Raw genomic sequence first — 12,600 nt, forward strand, 5'->3', positions numbered from 1 at the left:
AACAAACCCAACTAGGATCCATGAGGATGTGGGTTCAATTCTTGGCCTCGCTCATTGGGTCAAGGATCTGGCATAACTGCGAGCTGTGGTGTAGGTTGCAGATATAGCTTGGATCCTGCAATGCTGTGGCTGTGGCGTAGGCCGGCAGCTAAAGCTCTGATTCGATCTCTAGCCTGGGAACTTCCATATAACATGGGTGCAGCCCTAAAAAGACAAAACAAAAAACAAAACTCACATTCTATCAATATTTTACTCACAACTGATGTGCTGCAATATCTCCTCCAACCCCTGAAGATTTTGCTGAACTCCATGGTGTTCTTTAATGGAGCATGGTCCAGCACTCAAAAAGTTTGGGAGGAGTTCCCATTGTGGCTCGGGCAGGTTATGAACCTGACTAGTATCCATGAGGATGCAGGTTCAATCCCTAACCTTGCTCAGTGAGTTAAGGATCCAGCGTTGCTGTGAGCTGTGCTGTAGGTTGCAGACATGGCTTGGAGCAGGTGTTGCTGTGGCTGTGACATAGGCTGGCAGCTGCAGCTCCAATTCGACCCCTGGCCTGGAAACTTCGGTATGCCACAGGGGCGGCCCTTAAAAGCAAAAAAACAAAACAAAACAAAAAACAAACAAAAAGTTTGGGAAATGCTGGACTGAACAGAGCTAAAGAGCTTGCAAACTATTGCTTTTAGAGTGGATTAGCAATGAGATCCTGCTGTGTAACACTGAGAACTATATCTAGTTACTTATGACAGAGCATGATAATGGGAGAAAAAAGAATGTATATGTGTATGTGTAACTGGGTCACCATGCTGTACAGTAGAAAAAAAATTGTATTGGGGAAATAACAATAAAAAAAAAAAAAAAGAGCTTGCCCTGCTGCAGTATATCTGAGAGCCTTTAAAATGCTAATGTGCACAGTGGCTCTGAGAGGGTGGTATGGTATATGCCCCAAAGTCACCTACTACTGAACCCTTCAGGGCTTAGGGCATCTTTATGATGCTGTAGCTCACACAAGAACAAACTTTGAGAAACACAGGTCTAAATCCTTAAAGTGGGCAGGTAGGGATAGCAGGGAGAATTCTGCACAAACCTATTATATTACCTTACACTGAATATTTCTGATTGTGTCACTTTAGCTTTAAGACTCACTGTACTTAGTCTATAAAATTAAATTATCAGATTATCTTGAAAGTCCCTTTCATCTTTAACTTTATGCATCAGTATGTTTCTCAATTTTTGCCCCTTTATAAATTGTCTATTGTTCTTTTAGTGATTTCTTCGGCTTGGGTTTAATGTTTTAAGAGTTTTTGTACTTGGCCTTCATGGTTTTATTAGACCAGGAAAAAATAAATCATTTACCTGCAATTACTTTCTCAGTGGTATTACCCATTTTGGGGTCTCCAGTCCCAGGGCTGAGGTTTGGAAGTAGACTAATGGAGTATGATTTAGAACCCTTGAGAGAAACAGAACTTAGTGACCTCAGAACAGATGGAATAGTCCAGACTCCAATTATGAATTTCTTTTCATTTTTCAGTGGTGGAAGGGGAAGGGGGCGCCTAGCAAAAGGAAATGATAATTTCCCTTTGTGGCTCCTTTCTGAGAATGAAAGGTGTAACTTACAACCTCTATTTTTTCCCAGAGGCTATTGAAATTTTCAATGAAATTAAAACAGGCCATTTTAAAACTAAGAACAAAGTTTAAAGACATTAAAATCATGAAAACAAAAGTGAGGCGATAAGTAATAAGGCTAGGGAGATTAAATTCTGCATTGCCCTTAAGCATTCTAGTGGGAAGTAACTGATTAGGGGAATTTTCTACCTTTTTTAATAGTATCAAGGAAAGCAGGGAACCGAATGTGGCTTTCTGCATGAATTGTTGAGTATGTTTTAAATCACAGTCACAATTGGCCATGCCTACATGTGAACAATAAATACATATAGATACTTTTCACCCAAACTATCTTTCATTTGTTCAGATGGCTACAATACATGTTTGACACATGGTTAGGAAGCAAAAAAATTTCTTCACAGGAAGGCGTGTGTATCCCCTAGGATCAGAGGTAGAATCGACAAAGTTTACTTTTACAGAAAATCCGAAGGGGGTTTATTTATCTAGTGTCTCAATCCTTGTCAAGGCAAAAGTAGAAAATCTGCACAGTGGGGTGATAGTGTTGGAGAGGCATGGCCATCAGATTATAGTCCTTTATGTGAAGGGCTTCACATTATGAGAAGAATTTCCTGATTATGAACTTATCTTTGGTAAATTTTCATTCAAAGCACTGTTTTCCTCTCATCTTTTCGGATCCAGTGCTGCTCTATCCTCACCTACAGTGCTTTGTACATGGCAAGTGTTCTCCAAATACGTGTGTAATGGATAAGACACTTGGTGTAATTCTCAGTTATCCCCCCATTTCACTTGTCTGGAATACTGCATTATACAATCTCATCAATTGAAGAAGAGGTATGCAATGAAATGCAAGAATCAACAATAATGAGGTACCAAGTAGGAAAAAAAAAAGGTCTTACATAATGACTTATCTAAGCAGTGGCATTTATTCTGATGTCATGTAGATAATCCTGCTATAAATTAGTAAATTACCATCAAGGAACCTGACCTTGTTGTCAGGTTAAACATCAAGTTGAGACCGATCTGCTTCATGAAGCTGGGGCTGCAATGTCTGCTAAAGACATTAGACACATCTATAGCTCAATTTAGACAAACATTTTCTGTGTTCACATATGCCCTTCAGAATTATCTGTACTTCGCCTCTCAAGTGGTGGTGAGGTGAACTGTTAGAAATAACTAATCTCAGATGTGGTCTTTTTTGCATATGACACATTTTTATTTAGAAGGTATTCAATGACATTTTCAGTCAATTTAAAGTCCCTAAAGGATTAAGCATATTAGTCAAGTTTCTAATTTCTCCTCTGGTATATGAGTATTGGAGTAGGATTTTTATTTTCTTGAATAAATTTTTATGCATGTAAATGTAACTTTTCCTAAAATGGCTACTATGGTCTACATAAACTGTGTATTGTATACTTCCCTTTTTTTTTCTCCACTTAAAAACTAACAAAGCAAGACATTGCCAAAAATCTGGAAAAAAGAAAAATAAGTTGTCCACAAAGACACACACACACACAGACATATAGAGCCATCATCTCGTTGTGAGATACTCTAGATGAACTCTTCAGTACCATCTTCCTTCTCTCACTCCATCAATTCTGCCCGTCTAGAGCTTCTTTCACTTGCTGATGCTTTTTTCTTAAGTTTATTTACGATCTCTATTTTATCTTACATATACCCCATTCCTACCCCCCAAATTTCTTTTTGATTAAAAATAACTGTAATTTCTTTATCATGTCTTTGTCCAAAGCGTTTACACAGGTGATTTCATTTGGGGTGAATTCATTCTCCAGTGGCTTATATGCTCGGTCTCTGCCAAGAAATTTCCTCATCTGTCTCTAAGTTTTGCTCTTGCTCTATCCCTCTGCATGCGTTCTGCATCTAGTGGTTTTATGTACCCCCCTTCCCCCTACAGGGGCTTGCAGGAGGCTTTCCTCAGCCCATCTCTTGATTAGGAAGCTCATCACTATCTTAGGTTTTAAAGAGGGGAGGCTGGCTCCCATCTGCATTTTACAGAAAGTACTATTTGTGCCCATGGTTCTACAGAAATCAAACTCCAGACTTTGCTCCCTGATTCCAAACTCAGGGTCTGGGACTCCTACCTGTCTGAGCTTAAGACTTCAGTTCAGTGTACCACTTGATCTTCTATTCCTATTTTTGTCTACGTCTTTCTGTTTCTTCTTTATACTATATCCGTCACAGCCATGATTTTGGAATTGAAGAGCTACATAAAAAGTATGAACAGGCTATGCTACCTTGACTGGAAAGTATTCTTGATGACTTCTTAGCTAACTTTCATTATGAAAGTATTCTGTTGCACTTGTCACTGTTGGTTATTCACTCTACCTAGGAATCAAGTCTCCTCAGGCTTTCCTCCAAATTTCAACTTCCTTCCTGAATCCTCTACTTTTCACACTGAAAAGAGAGGACCCTCCTTCTCTTTTCATGAAATATTTTATTCATATGAGATCTAATCATTTCCTTGTTTTTAATTTCCAGCTATACTTCGAACTCCTAAATCTGCATCAGCACCCACGTATCTTCCACTGTGAAATTCAGGTAACTCTGCTTTATGGCCCAGACAAAGCTCCCAATCCTTTATCTTAGTATGTGGTATCACTTAGTCTATTCAGTTAGCCGAACACTGTTGATAATCCTAGATCATCTTTGCTCTCATCACCTACACATAAACAGTAAGTCCTACATTTCTGTCCTCTTAATCCTCTCTCCAATTGTCTTCATTGATAAGGTTTAAATCCTTATCAACTTTGATCTGGACTATAGTCAACAGCTTCAACTGGTAACCCTCTATGCATCTCTTTGCTGCTTTAAATCATCTCCTAAATGGCATCAGAATGATCCCGGAAAAAGGGTTAGGGTCTTGAGCATAACTGCCACTTTTCCAACCTCCCATTCTGCTGTTCCCTATCACACTACATGCAGTTCTCAAATGGACCTTACTGTTTTACGTATATGCCTTCTCAGTATTCAATCATATTTCATAGTCAACTGGGGAGTGGAGGGGAACAATATAATAGGCAAGTTAATATACGCAAACTCTCTCTGTAATTATTCAAAAAGGAAGTTCAATGTTTTTACGTTTTATTCAATGCTTTAATTCCCCAAAGTTTCTAGCTAGATTACTTAAAACTTAGAAAAACATAGATTGGGGATGGTTAATCTGGACACATGAAAACCATTTAAAGTGGGAGGGCTTAAGGGCTTTCTTTCCTTCATTCTTTCTTCCTTTCTTTCTTTTTTTTTTTTTTTTTTTTTTTTTTTGCTTTTTAGGGCTACACCTGCAATGTGTGGAGATTCCCAGGCTAGGGGTTGAATGGGAGCTACAGCTGCTGGCCTACGCCACAGCCACATCAGATCTGAGCCACGTCTGCGGCCTACACCACAGCTCACAGCAACACCAGATACTTAACCTACTGAGTGAGGCCAGGGATCGAACCCACAACCTCATGGTTCTTGGTCGGATTCATTTCTGCTGTGCCACGATGCGAACTCCATTAAGGGGTCTTTTTATTACCTTATCAGTGACTTATCACTGGGATCCAGGAGACCTTTGTAATATACATGAATATTGTATATTAATCTTTTCTTTGTATACTTTTCCCTATTTTTAATCTCCTGGCCAGTCGTGGGTCATATCTTCCTAACCCCAAAGTCCAGTTCAAAGTCTAGTAGATAAAATGAGCACAGCAAATAAGTGTTAGATGTTTGAATCAACAACCAAAGGAATTCTAAAACTAAATTCATGAGACATCATGAAATAATTATACCAAAATGCTTTAAAACCAAGGCATTCAAAAATTGCATTTCATTGCTTTAAAATCAAGGCACTGAAAAACATTCTCAACAGGAACTTAAATAATAAGCTTAGGTTTCCAGTAAGTTCTGCCTCCAAGTTCCATGTAATAAAGCAAGGTTGTTGATTATATTTGAAATTAGAAAGTTCCAAGTGGATAAATTACCTGAATGGTCCAAGTAGACTAGATACATGGAAAGGATAATTCATAAGGCAAATACTAATTTTTTTAATACTAACTTTAACAACAACAAAGAAACAAAAGGCTCTAGTCAGCATATTTCTTATTTTTCCCTGAGTGTAAACATATTTCAACTAGAATGACATATTACTATCTGTCAATACAAACGCTAATTTACCAAAGCCAACCAATAGTTAGAAATGCTGTTAAAATTAAAACAATGTAAGACAAATAATAATCACCACATGAACAAATTAGAGAAGTCATTGTGATTCAATTTTTTTTTTTCCATTTCTATGGTCTTCAAAAAATTAGATTCAAACTGGTATAGGTCACTACACTTCTTTTTTTTGTCTTTTTTTTTTGTCTTTTGAGGCCACACCCACGGCATATGGAGGTTCCCAGGCTAGGGGTCTAATTGGAGCAGTAGCCACCAGCCTATGCCAGAGCCACAGCAATGCCAGATTCGAGCTGTGTCTTCAACCTACACCACAGTTCATGGCAATGCTGGATCCTTAACCCACTGAGTGAGGCCAGGGATCGAATTGGCAACCTCATGGTTCCTAGTCAGATTCATTAACCACTGCGCCACTATGGGAACTCCTACATTTCTAATATAACTTAAAAATATTTTCTGGGAGTTCCTGTCATGGCACAGCAGAAACGAATCTGACTAGTATCCATGAAGATGCGAGTTTGATCCCTGGCTTCACTCAGTGGGTTGGGGATCCAGCATTGCTGTGAGCTGTGGTGTAGGTCGCAGACACCGCTCAGATCCCATGTTGCTGTGACTGTGGGGTAGGCTGGCAGCTGCAGCTCTGATTAAACCCCTAGCCTGGGAAACTCCATATGCTGAGGGTATGGCCCTAAAAAGCAAAAAAAAAAAAAAAAAAAAAAAAAAAAAAATTCTGTATTTAATTGTCTAATAACCTGTTTATAAAATAAAACCCTCAAGTATTATATATCAAAAATTGAATTTTTTCAAAGCACCAAATTTAACCAGACTTTTTCAAAGCACCAAATTTAACCAGAAGGAATTCCATATTTCACAAGAGGCTGAACACTATTACTATAAAATACCACCAAAAGTGGATGTCAGCAATTTCAAGCTAAACATCTGTGTTACATTTCCATAGCAGAACACTTAACATTATAAACCATCATAAATCAAAACTGTAAAAGACCAAAATAAAAACTTACGGCTCCTTTGCAGTAAAGCCGTAACTTCCCGGACGGAGTGCGAACAATCACAGACATTCTTTTTCTTGCGCTGAAAAGAAAGAGGTTTTCCACCTTGTGTCATCATACTGAGAATATGCATCTTTATGTTTGTCATGCTTCACATATTTTAATACTCACAGTGAAAAAGTAAATTTGACCAAATTATGAGGCCATCCCCTGGGCATCCAGTGCCTTTGAAAGTTAGATTATGTTTTTTCCGGCACCAGGGTACCATCTGCTGCCCTACAGGAATAATTTACAAAACAGCTCCCTAGAAACCTGCAAGAGTTAATACCCACCAGGGTAGAGGAAAGTTCTGGGTCAATGTTTTCAGATTAAAAAAAAAAAATCCTTAAGCCTGTATCTTTTACAATGAACTCTATGTTATTACAGCTTTTATGAAAAAAGAGAATAATCAGTTTTAAGTACAAACCCAATCTCACATAAAGGCAAACACTAGCACTTAACCCACTTATGCCTTCACACTATCTTTTTTTTTTTTTTAATAATTACTAGCAAACCACTGCTGTCATGTAAAAAGCCTAATTTATATTACAAACCCTAGTTAATGAGTACAGACATTTTAACACTGTGTTGGCAATATGGGCAGATGGATTAAAATTGTTAATCAAACATACAACATCTTTCAATGCATTAGCCAACAGACTAAGTAACATTGAACAGAACAAACTACCATGGCATTCCACTGGATAAGCCTCACTTGGAAGAGAGTGTGCTTTTCTGGAAGCACTCTCTCCAGAAAAAAGACTTCTCAAGTGTCTGTGTCTGTTTGTGTTACCTTGTAACTAAATGTTACCTTTAGTTCTGTTGCTAAGAAAATGGAGATGAGGCCAGTGTACAGTAGCAATTAGATAACGGTGTCACAGCATACAGCCAAGATTTTCCTATAGAAATATCTAGGAACATCTAGTTCTCTCTTTCTCCATCTATAATCCCCATTGTATGAATACCTCTGATCTCCATCCCTGTGCATTAGGCCTACATTTAATTGGGGCCCCTCCGTAGTGACACCTGTGTCTTCTATGTCAGCCTATTTTTTTTTTTTTTTTTTTTTTTTTTTTTTTAGTCATGCTCCCAGCACATTCCCAGTCCAGGATCAATCCTGAGCCACAGCACTGGCAACACCAAATCCTTACCCACAAGGCCACCAGGGAACTCCCTGTCTGTCAGCCCTTCTTGATTCATGTCTCTCTTCATCCAACTTGGATGGCATGGTCCCAGACTCATCAACTTCCTGGCTCTTTTCGTCTCCTGGCAAAACTCCCCGATCTTGGGTGAACAGAAACTCTCTCTGTGGTCCATCAGAATAAATAGACATTGTGGGAGAAAAGTCCCCCAGCCACAGAGATGAGTAAACACATAGTCTCAACATCACTGGGTGTTCTGTACTGCCTTGTCACCTACTTTCTCTAATAAGCTCTCCCTCCACCTCCCTTGCAGGACTATGGGCACCTCTCCATTCTCCAAGTCTCCAATGTGTCCTTGTCACTCCAGACCCTCAGAATTTTTGCAATTCACTTTGATGGAAGACTCCACGAGCCATCTCTATTCTTTCTGCCAAAACAATGCTGCACATTTGGAGCTTCTGCTGTGGCTCAGCAGTTTAAGAAACCCAATATAGTGTCCATGAGGATGTGGGTTTGGTCTCTGGTTTTGCTCAGTGGGTTAAGGATCCAGTGTTGCCGTGAGCTGTGGTTTAGGTCACACATGTGGCTTGGATCCTGTGTTGCTGTGGCTGTGGTGTAGGCCGGCAGCTGCAGCTCCGATTTGACCCCTAGCCTGGGAACTTCCATGTGCTGCAGGTGTGGCCCTTAAAAAAAAAAAAAAAAGAAAAACCAAAACCAGCCCTGTACATTTATCCACTGTAGACCATCCTCTCTGTCTCTTTTCTTGATGCCGTGGAGAGAAAATACTTTTCCTATCAGAAACCTTCCTTTTACCACAATCTGTGCTGTGCATTTCGCTTACCCTACTCACTTGGTCACCTCATTACTAAGTCACGCTGCCTCCCCGGAACCTGCATCTCCTCCTCCTAGAACCTTCTCAGGACTTCGGCATGGTCTAATCTCTCTCCTAAGAAACTCACCCCAATCAACCCAGCCCTCTGAGCTACATGAATGCTTTTACAACACTCTACTCCCCTGCACGGCTCAACTTCTCAGAACAATCACAGAAACACCTTCTCTGGTTGTCTCTGCCTCCCCCCGGTCATCTCCATCTTTCTTCTCTTCTCACCAGTTGCTGAACCTCTAAATCCCACAGGTACGTTCAGCTTCACCTTATCTGAGCTTGCAGCAGTCCCTAACAAAGGTGAGCACTCGCTCCCGAAACTCACCCTTTTCTCTTGGCTTTGTCCTCTCTTTCTCTAACCACAAAGCAGTCTCTTCTGCTAATTCCCCTTTTTCTAATCAACCCTTAGAAGCCGGAGTTACTCACTGTTCAACCGTCAGTCTTTCTCATTTCCCTTACTCTATATTTTACTTCCAGATCTAAATCACTGTCATGGCTTTAAATATCACTTGCAGGAGTTCCTGTCGTGGCGCAGTGGTTAACGAATCCGACTAGGAACCATGAGGTTGCGGGTTCCATCCCTGGCCTTGATCTGTGGGTTAAGGATCCAGTACTGCTATAAGCTGTGGTGTAGGTCACAGATGCGGCTCGGATCCCGAGTTGCCGTGGCTGTGGTGTAGGCCAGCGGCAACAGCTCTGATTAGACCCCTAGTCTGGGAACCTCCATATGCCGCGGGAGCGGCCTTAGAAAAGGCAAAAAGACAAAAATAAATAAATAAATGAACAAACAAACAAATAAATAATATCACTTACAGGCCAATGACTACCAAACTTGTATTTTGGCCCGAGGCTTCTCTTTCCTGTGTCAGGCTCCCTATACTCAGCTGCCTACCTGATGCCTCCATCTGTCTATCTCACCCGCATCTACACCTTAGTATTCAAACATCTCCTCCTTGGCATCTGCCCCGTATCCACCATCTGTGTAAACAGTACCTCTATCTACCCAGTCGCTCATGCCAGAAACACGAACCCCTCCCTTCTTTCTCCTACAACATCCGTCCACTCCAATATCCTCCCGACATCCCTCCAAAGGTTATCTGGGTCCTGTCAACCTCACTTTCTTTCCCTACTGGGCTAGTCTAAACCAGTAATGCCTTTCACACAGACTATTTTATTACCACCATATTCATTTTTCTCACTTTCACAGCATCTTGAAAGAGCCGCTAACTTTGCTTTCTCTCTGGCTGCACTCATGGCATGCAGAAGTCCCTAGGGCAGGGACAGAACCCATGCCACAGCTGCAATCTGAAGCACAGCAATGACAATGCTGGATTCTTAACCCTCTGTGCCATCAGGGAACTCCTAAATTTTGCTTTACTTTTCTTCAGGACACTTATCATTTACATAGTGCTTCTAAGTGTGTGTTTATATACAAACATATCCAAATGCTAACTGATACACTATTTATAATATATTACAGACATGATAGAAGTAGGCTTAGGAAAAACAGTCACTTTGATGTGGAAGAAAAAATGAGGGATATACTTTGGGAATACTCTATTACAGTCAATCATCCAACCTCTTATGAATTTTCCCTTGAGCTTTTCTGTGCATACAAGTAAAGAACACAGTGTTTAAATCATAAATTAGATAGACCCCCATTATTTCTGATATTAACCACTGGCACGTGGTCACACCCAATCAAGACAGCAACCAAAGCTGGTGCAGAAAAGGAAATGCCTCTTCTCATCAGTGTACAAGCTTGCCTTATGCAGGAGAAAGTTCAAGAAACAAGGTGGCCACTTTCTTCCTTGAACAGCAGCAATACTGGCTGGCTATGGCCTTAAAGTTATTCTTAAGGGTCCTCTAAATGATGATGCAATCTTTAAAGACCCTCCTATTTATAGCTCAGGCCAATCTGTTTCCAGAAAGTAGGTTAAAAAATAGCAAATGCTAGAGGGGGTATGGAGAAAAGGGAACCGTCCTGCTGGTGGGAATGTAAGCTGGTATAACCACCATGGAGAACAGTACAGAGATACCTTAGAAAACTATATACAGAACTACCATATGACCCAGCAATCCTACTCTTGGGCATATATCCGGACAAAACTTTCCTTGAAAAAGACACATACACCCACATGCTCATTGCAGCTCTATTCACGACAGCCAAGACATGAAACAACCCAAATGTCCACTGACAGATGACTAGATTAGGAAGATGTGGTATATATACACAACGGAATACTACTCAGCCATCAAAAAGAACAAAATAATGCCATTTGCAGCAACATGGATGGAACTAGACTCTCATACTGACTGAAGTACGTCAGCAAGAGAAAGAAAAATACCATATGATATCACTTATATCTGGAATCTAATATATGACACAAATGAACCTTTCCATAGAAAAGAAACTCATGGACTTGGAGAATAAACTTGTGGTTGCCAAGGGGGAGGGGGAGGGAGTGGGATGGATGGGGAGCTTGGGGTTAATGGATGCAGACTATTGCCTTTGGAATGGATTATTAGCAATGAGATCCTGCTGTGCAGCACTGGGAACTATGTCTAGTCACTTATGATGGAGCATGAGAATGTGAAACAAAAGAATATATACATGTATGTGTAACTGGGTCACCATGCTGTACAGTAAAAAATTGACAGAACACTGTAAACCAGCTATAACGGAAAAAAAAAATCATTGTATATAAATAAATAAATAAATAGTTTTAAAAAAAAGAATGGGAAACTACACAGTCAGTTTTATGGAAATAAAGAGCCCCAAACTCACAGAGATATCATTGATTATAATAGAAGGCCTCTCTTCTACGAAGTAAAGACATAAAGTAAGTAGGATGATCTTGTTGCTTCTGCTATTTCCTACTAGATGGAAATTGGTCTTCTATCTAACAGAGAGCTGGATACGGTTTCTGAAAGCCTGAAGACAGCTAGATATACAATGAGCACGTAATTAGAATGGTGGGTTCCTAACACTAATTCACCTTCATTCTACATACATCTTGGAGCCTCTAAGTATAACAATGTTTCTAGATCACTATCTTGGTCTTTACCTTATAGCTGTGATGCAGTGATGTTCAAAGATGCTTTTTCACTGCCTCCAGGAGTCATGCCTTACAAGACTCTGATGAGCACTATTGATGATTTCCTTACAGATACGACAATTAAAAATTTTACTGAAGATTTTAATATTTTATCTAAATGAATTTAGTTAAAATAAAAATAACGCATACTTTCTAGTTACTTCAAAGGGCAAAAATCAAAATGGAGAGAAAAATCTGTATCACACATACAAATTAAAGAGCAGATGTTTTACCTGGTGAACTCCAAGACATTGAGCAATTCATATCTTTCTTCCTGCCCCAGCTACGAAGAAAAGGAAAACGTGATTACAGAGAGTTGCAGGTATCTTTGGTTTCTTGGAAATAAACCCTGGTCCTGAAATTTGAGTGTTAAAAAAAATGTCACTACAAGTAAACTGTCCCTTCTGAAATATAACATCTTTAATTGAACTTACTTAATTTTCAAGTTAAGATGGTTAAGACCGAACATAACACATTAATTTTCTTTTTCTTTTTCTTTTTTTCGTCTTTTTAGGGCCACACCTGTGGCATATGGAGGTTCCCAGGCTAGGGGCTGAATTGGAGCTGTAGCCGCCAGCCTACACCACAGACAAAGCTACCTAAGATCCAAGCCACACCTTCGACCTCCACCA

General features: G+C 39.9%; 1 protein-coding gene across 20 annotated transcripts in view; it reads right to left on the reverse strand.

Annotated features, from left to right (window-relative positions):
• The window catches only part of ATP8A1 (ATPase phospholipid transporting 8A1), a 253,309-nt gene that overhangs the window by 128,650 nt on the left and 112,059 nt on the right, over positions 1-12,600 (reverse strand). For all 20 annotated transcript variants that reach the window (XR_014812343.1, XR_014812344.1, XM_084971840.1 and 17 more), the window contains 2 exons: positions 12,202-12,251; positions 6,819-6,888 (listed from right to left, as the gene is read on the reverse strand). Coding sequence is in view for 18 of the 20 variants with exons in the window: in XM_084971840.1 (XP_084827966.1) it covers positions 6,819-6,888; positions 12,202-12,251 (120 nt within the window). In the remaining 2 variants the exon portion in view is untranslated. The remainder of the gene's footprint in view (positions 1-6,818; positions 6,889-12,201; positions 12,252-12,600) is intronic.

Source organism: Sus scrofa, chromosome 8, assembly GCF_054392235.1.
Source record: "Sus scrofa isolate SSC_HxYL_T2T_F1_AM1 chromosome 8, Sscrofa_HxYL_maternal_Yorkshire_Landrace_v2.0, whole genome shotgun sequence".
Taxonomy (NCBI): domain Eukaryota; kingdom Metazoa; phylum Chordata; class Mammalia; order Artiodactyla; family Suidae; genus Sus; species Sus scrofa.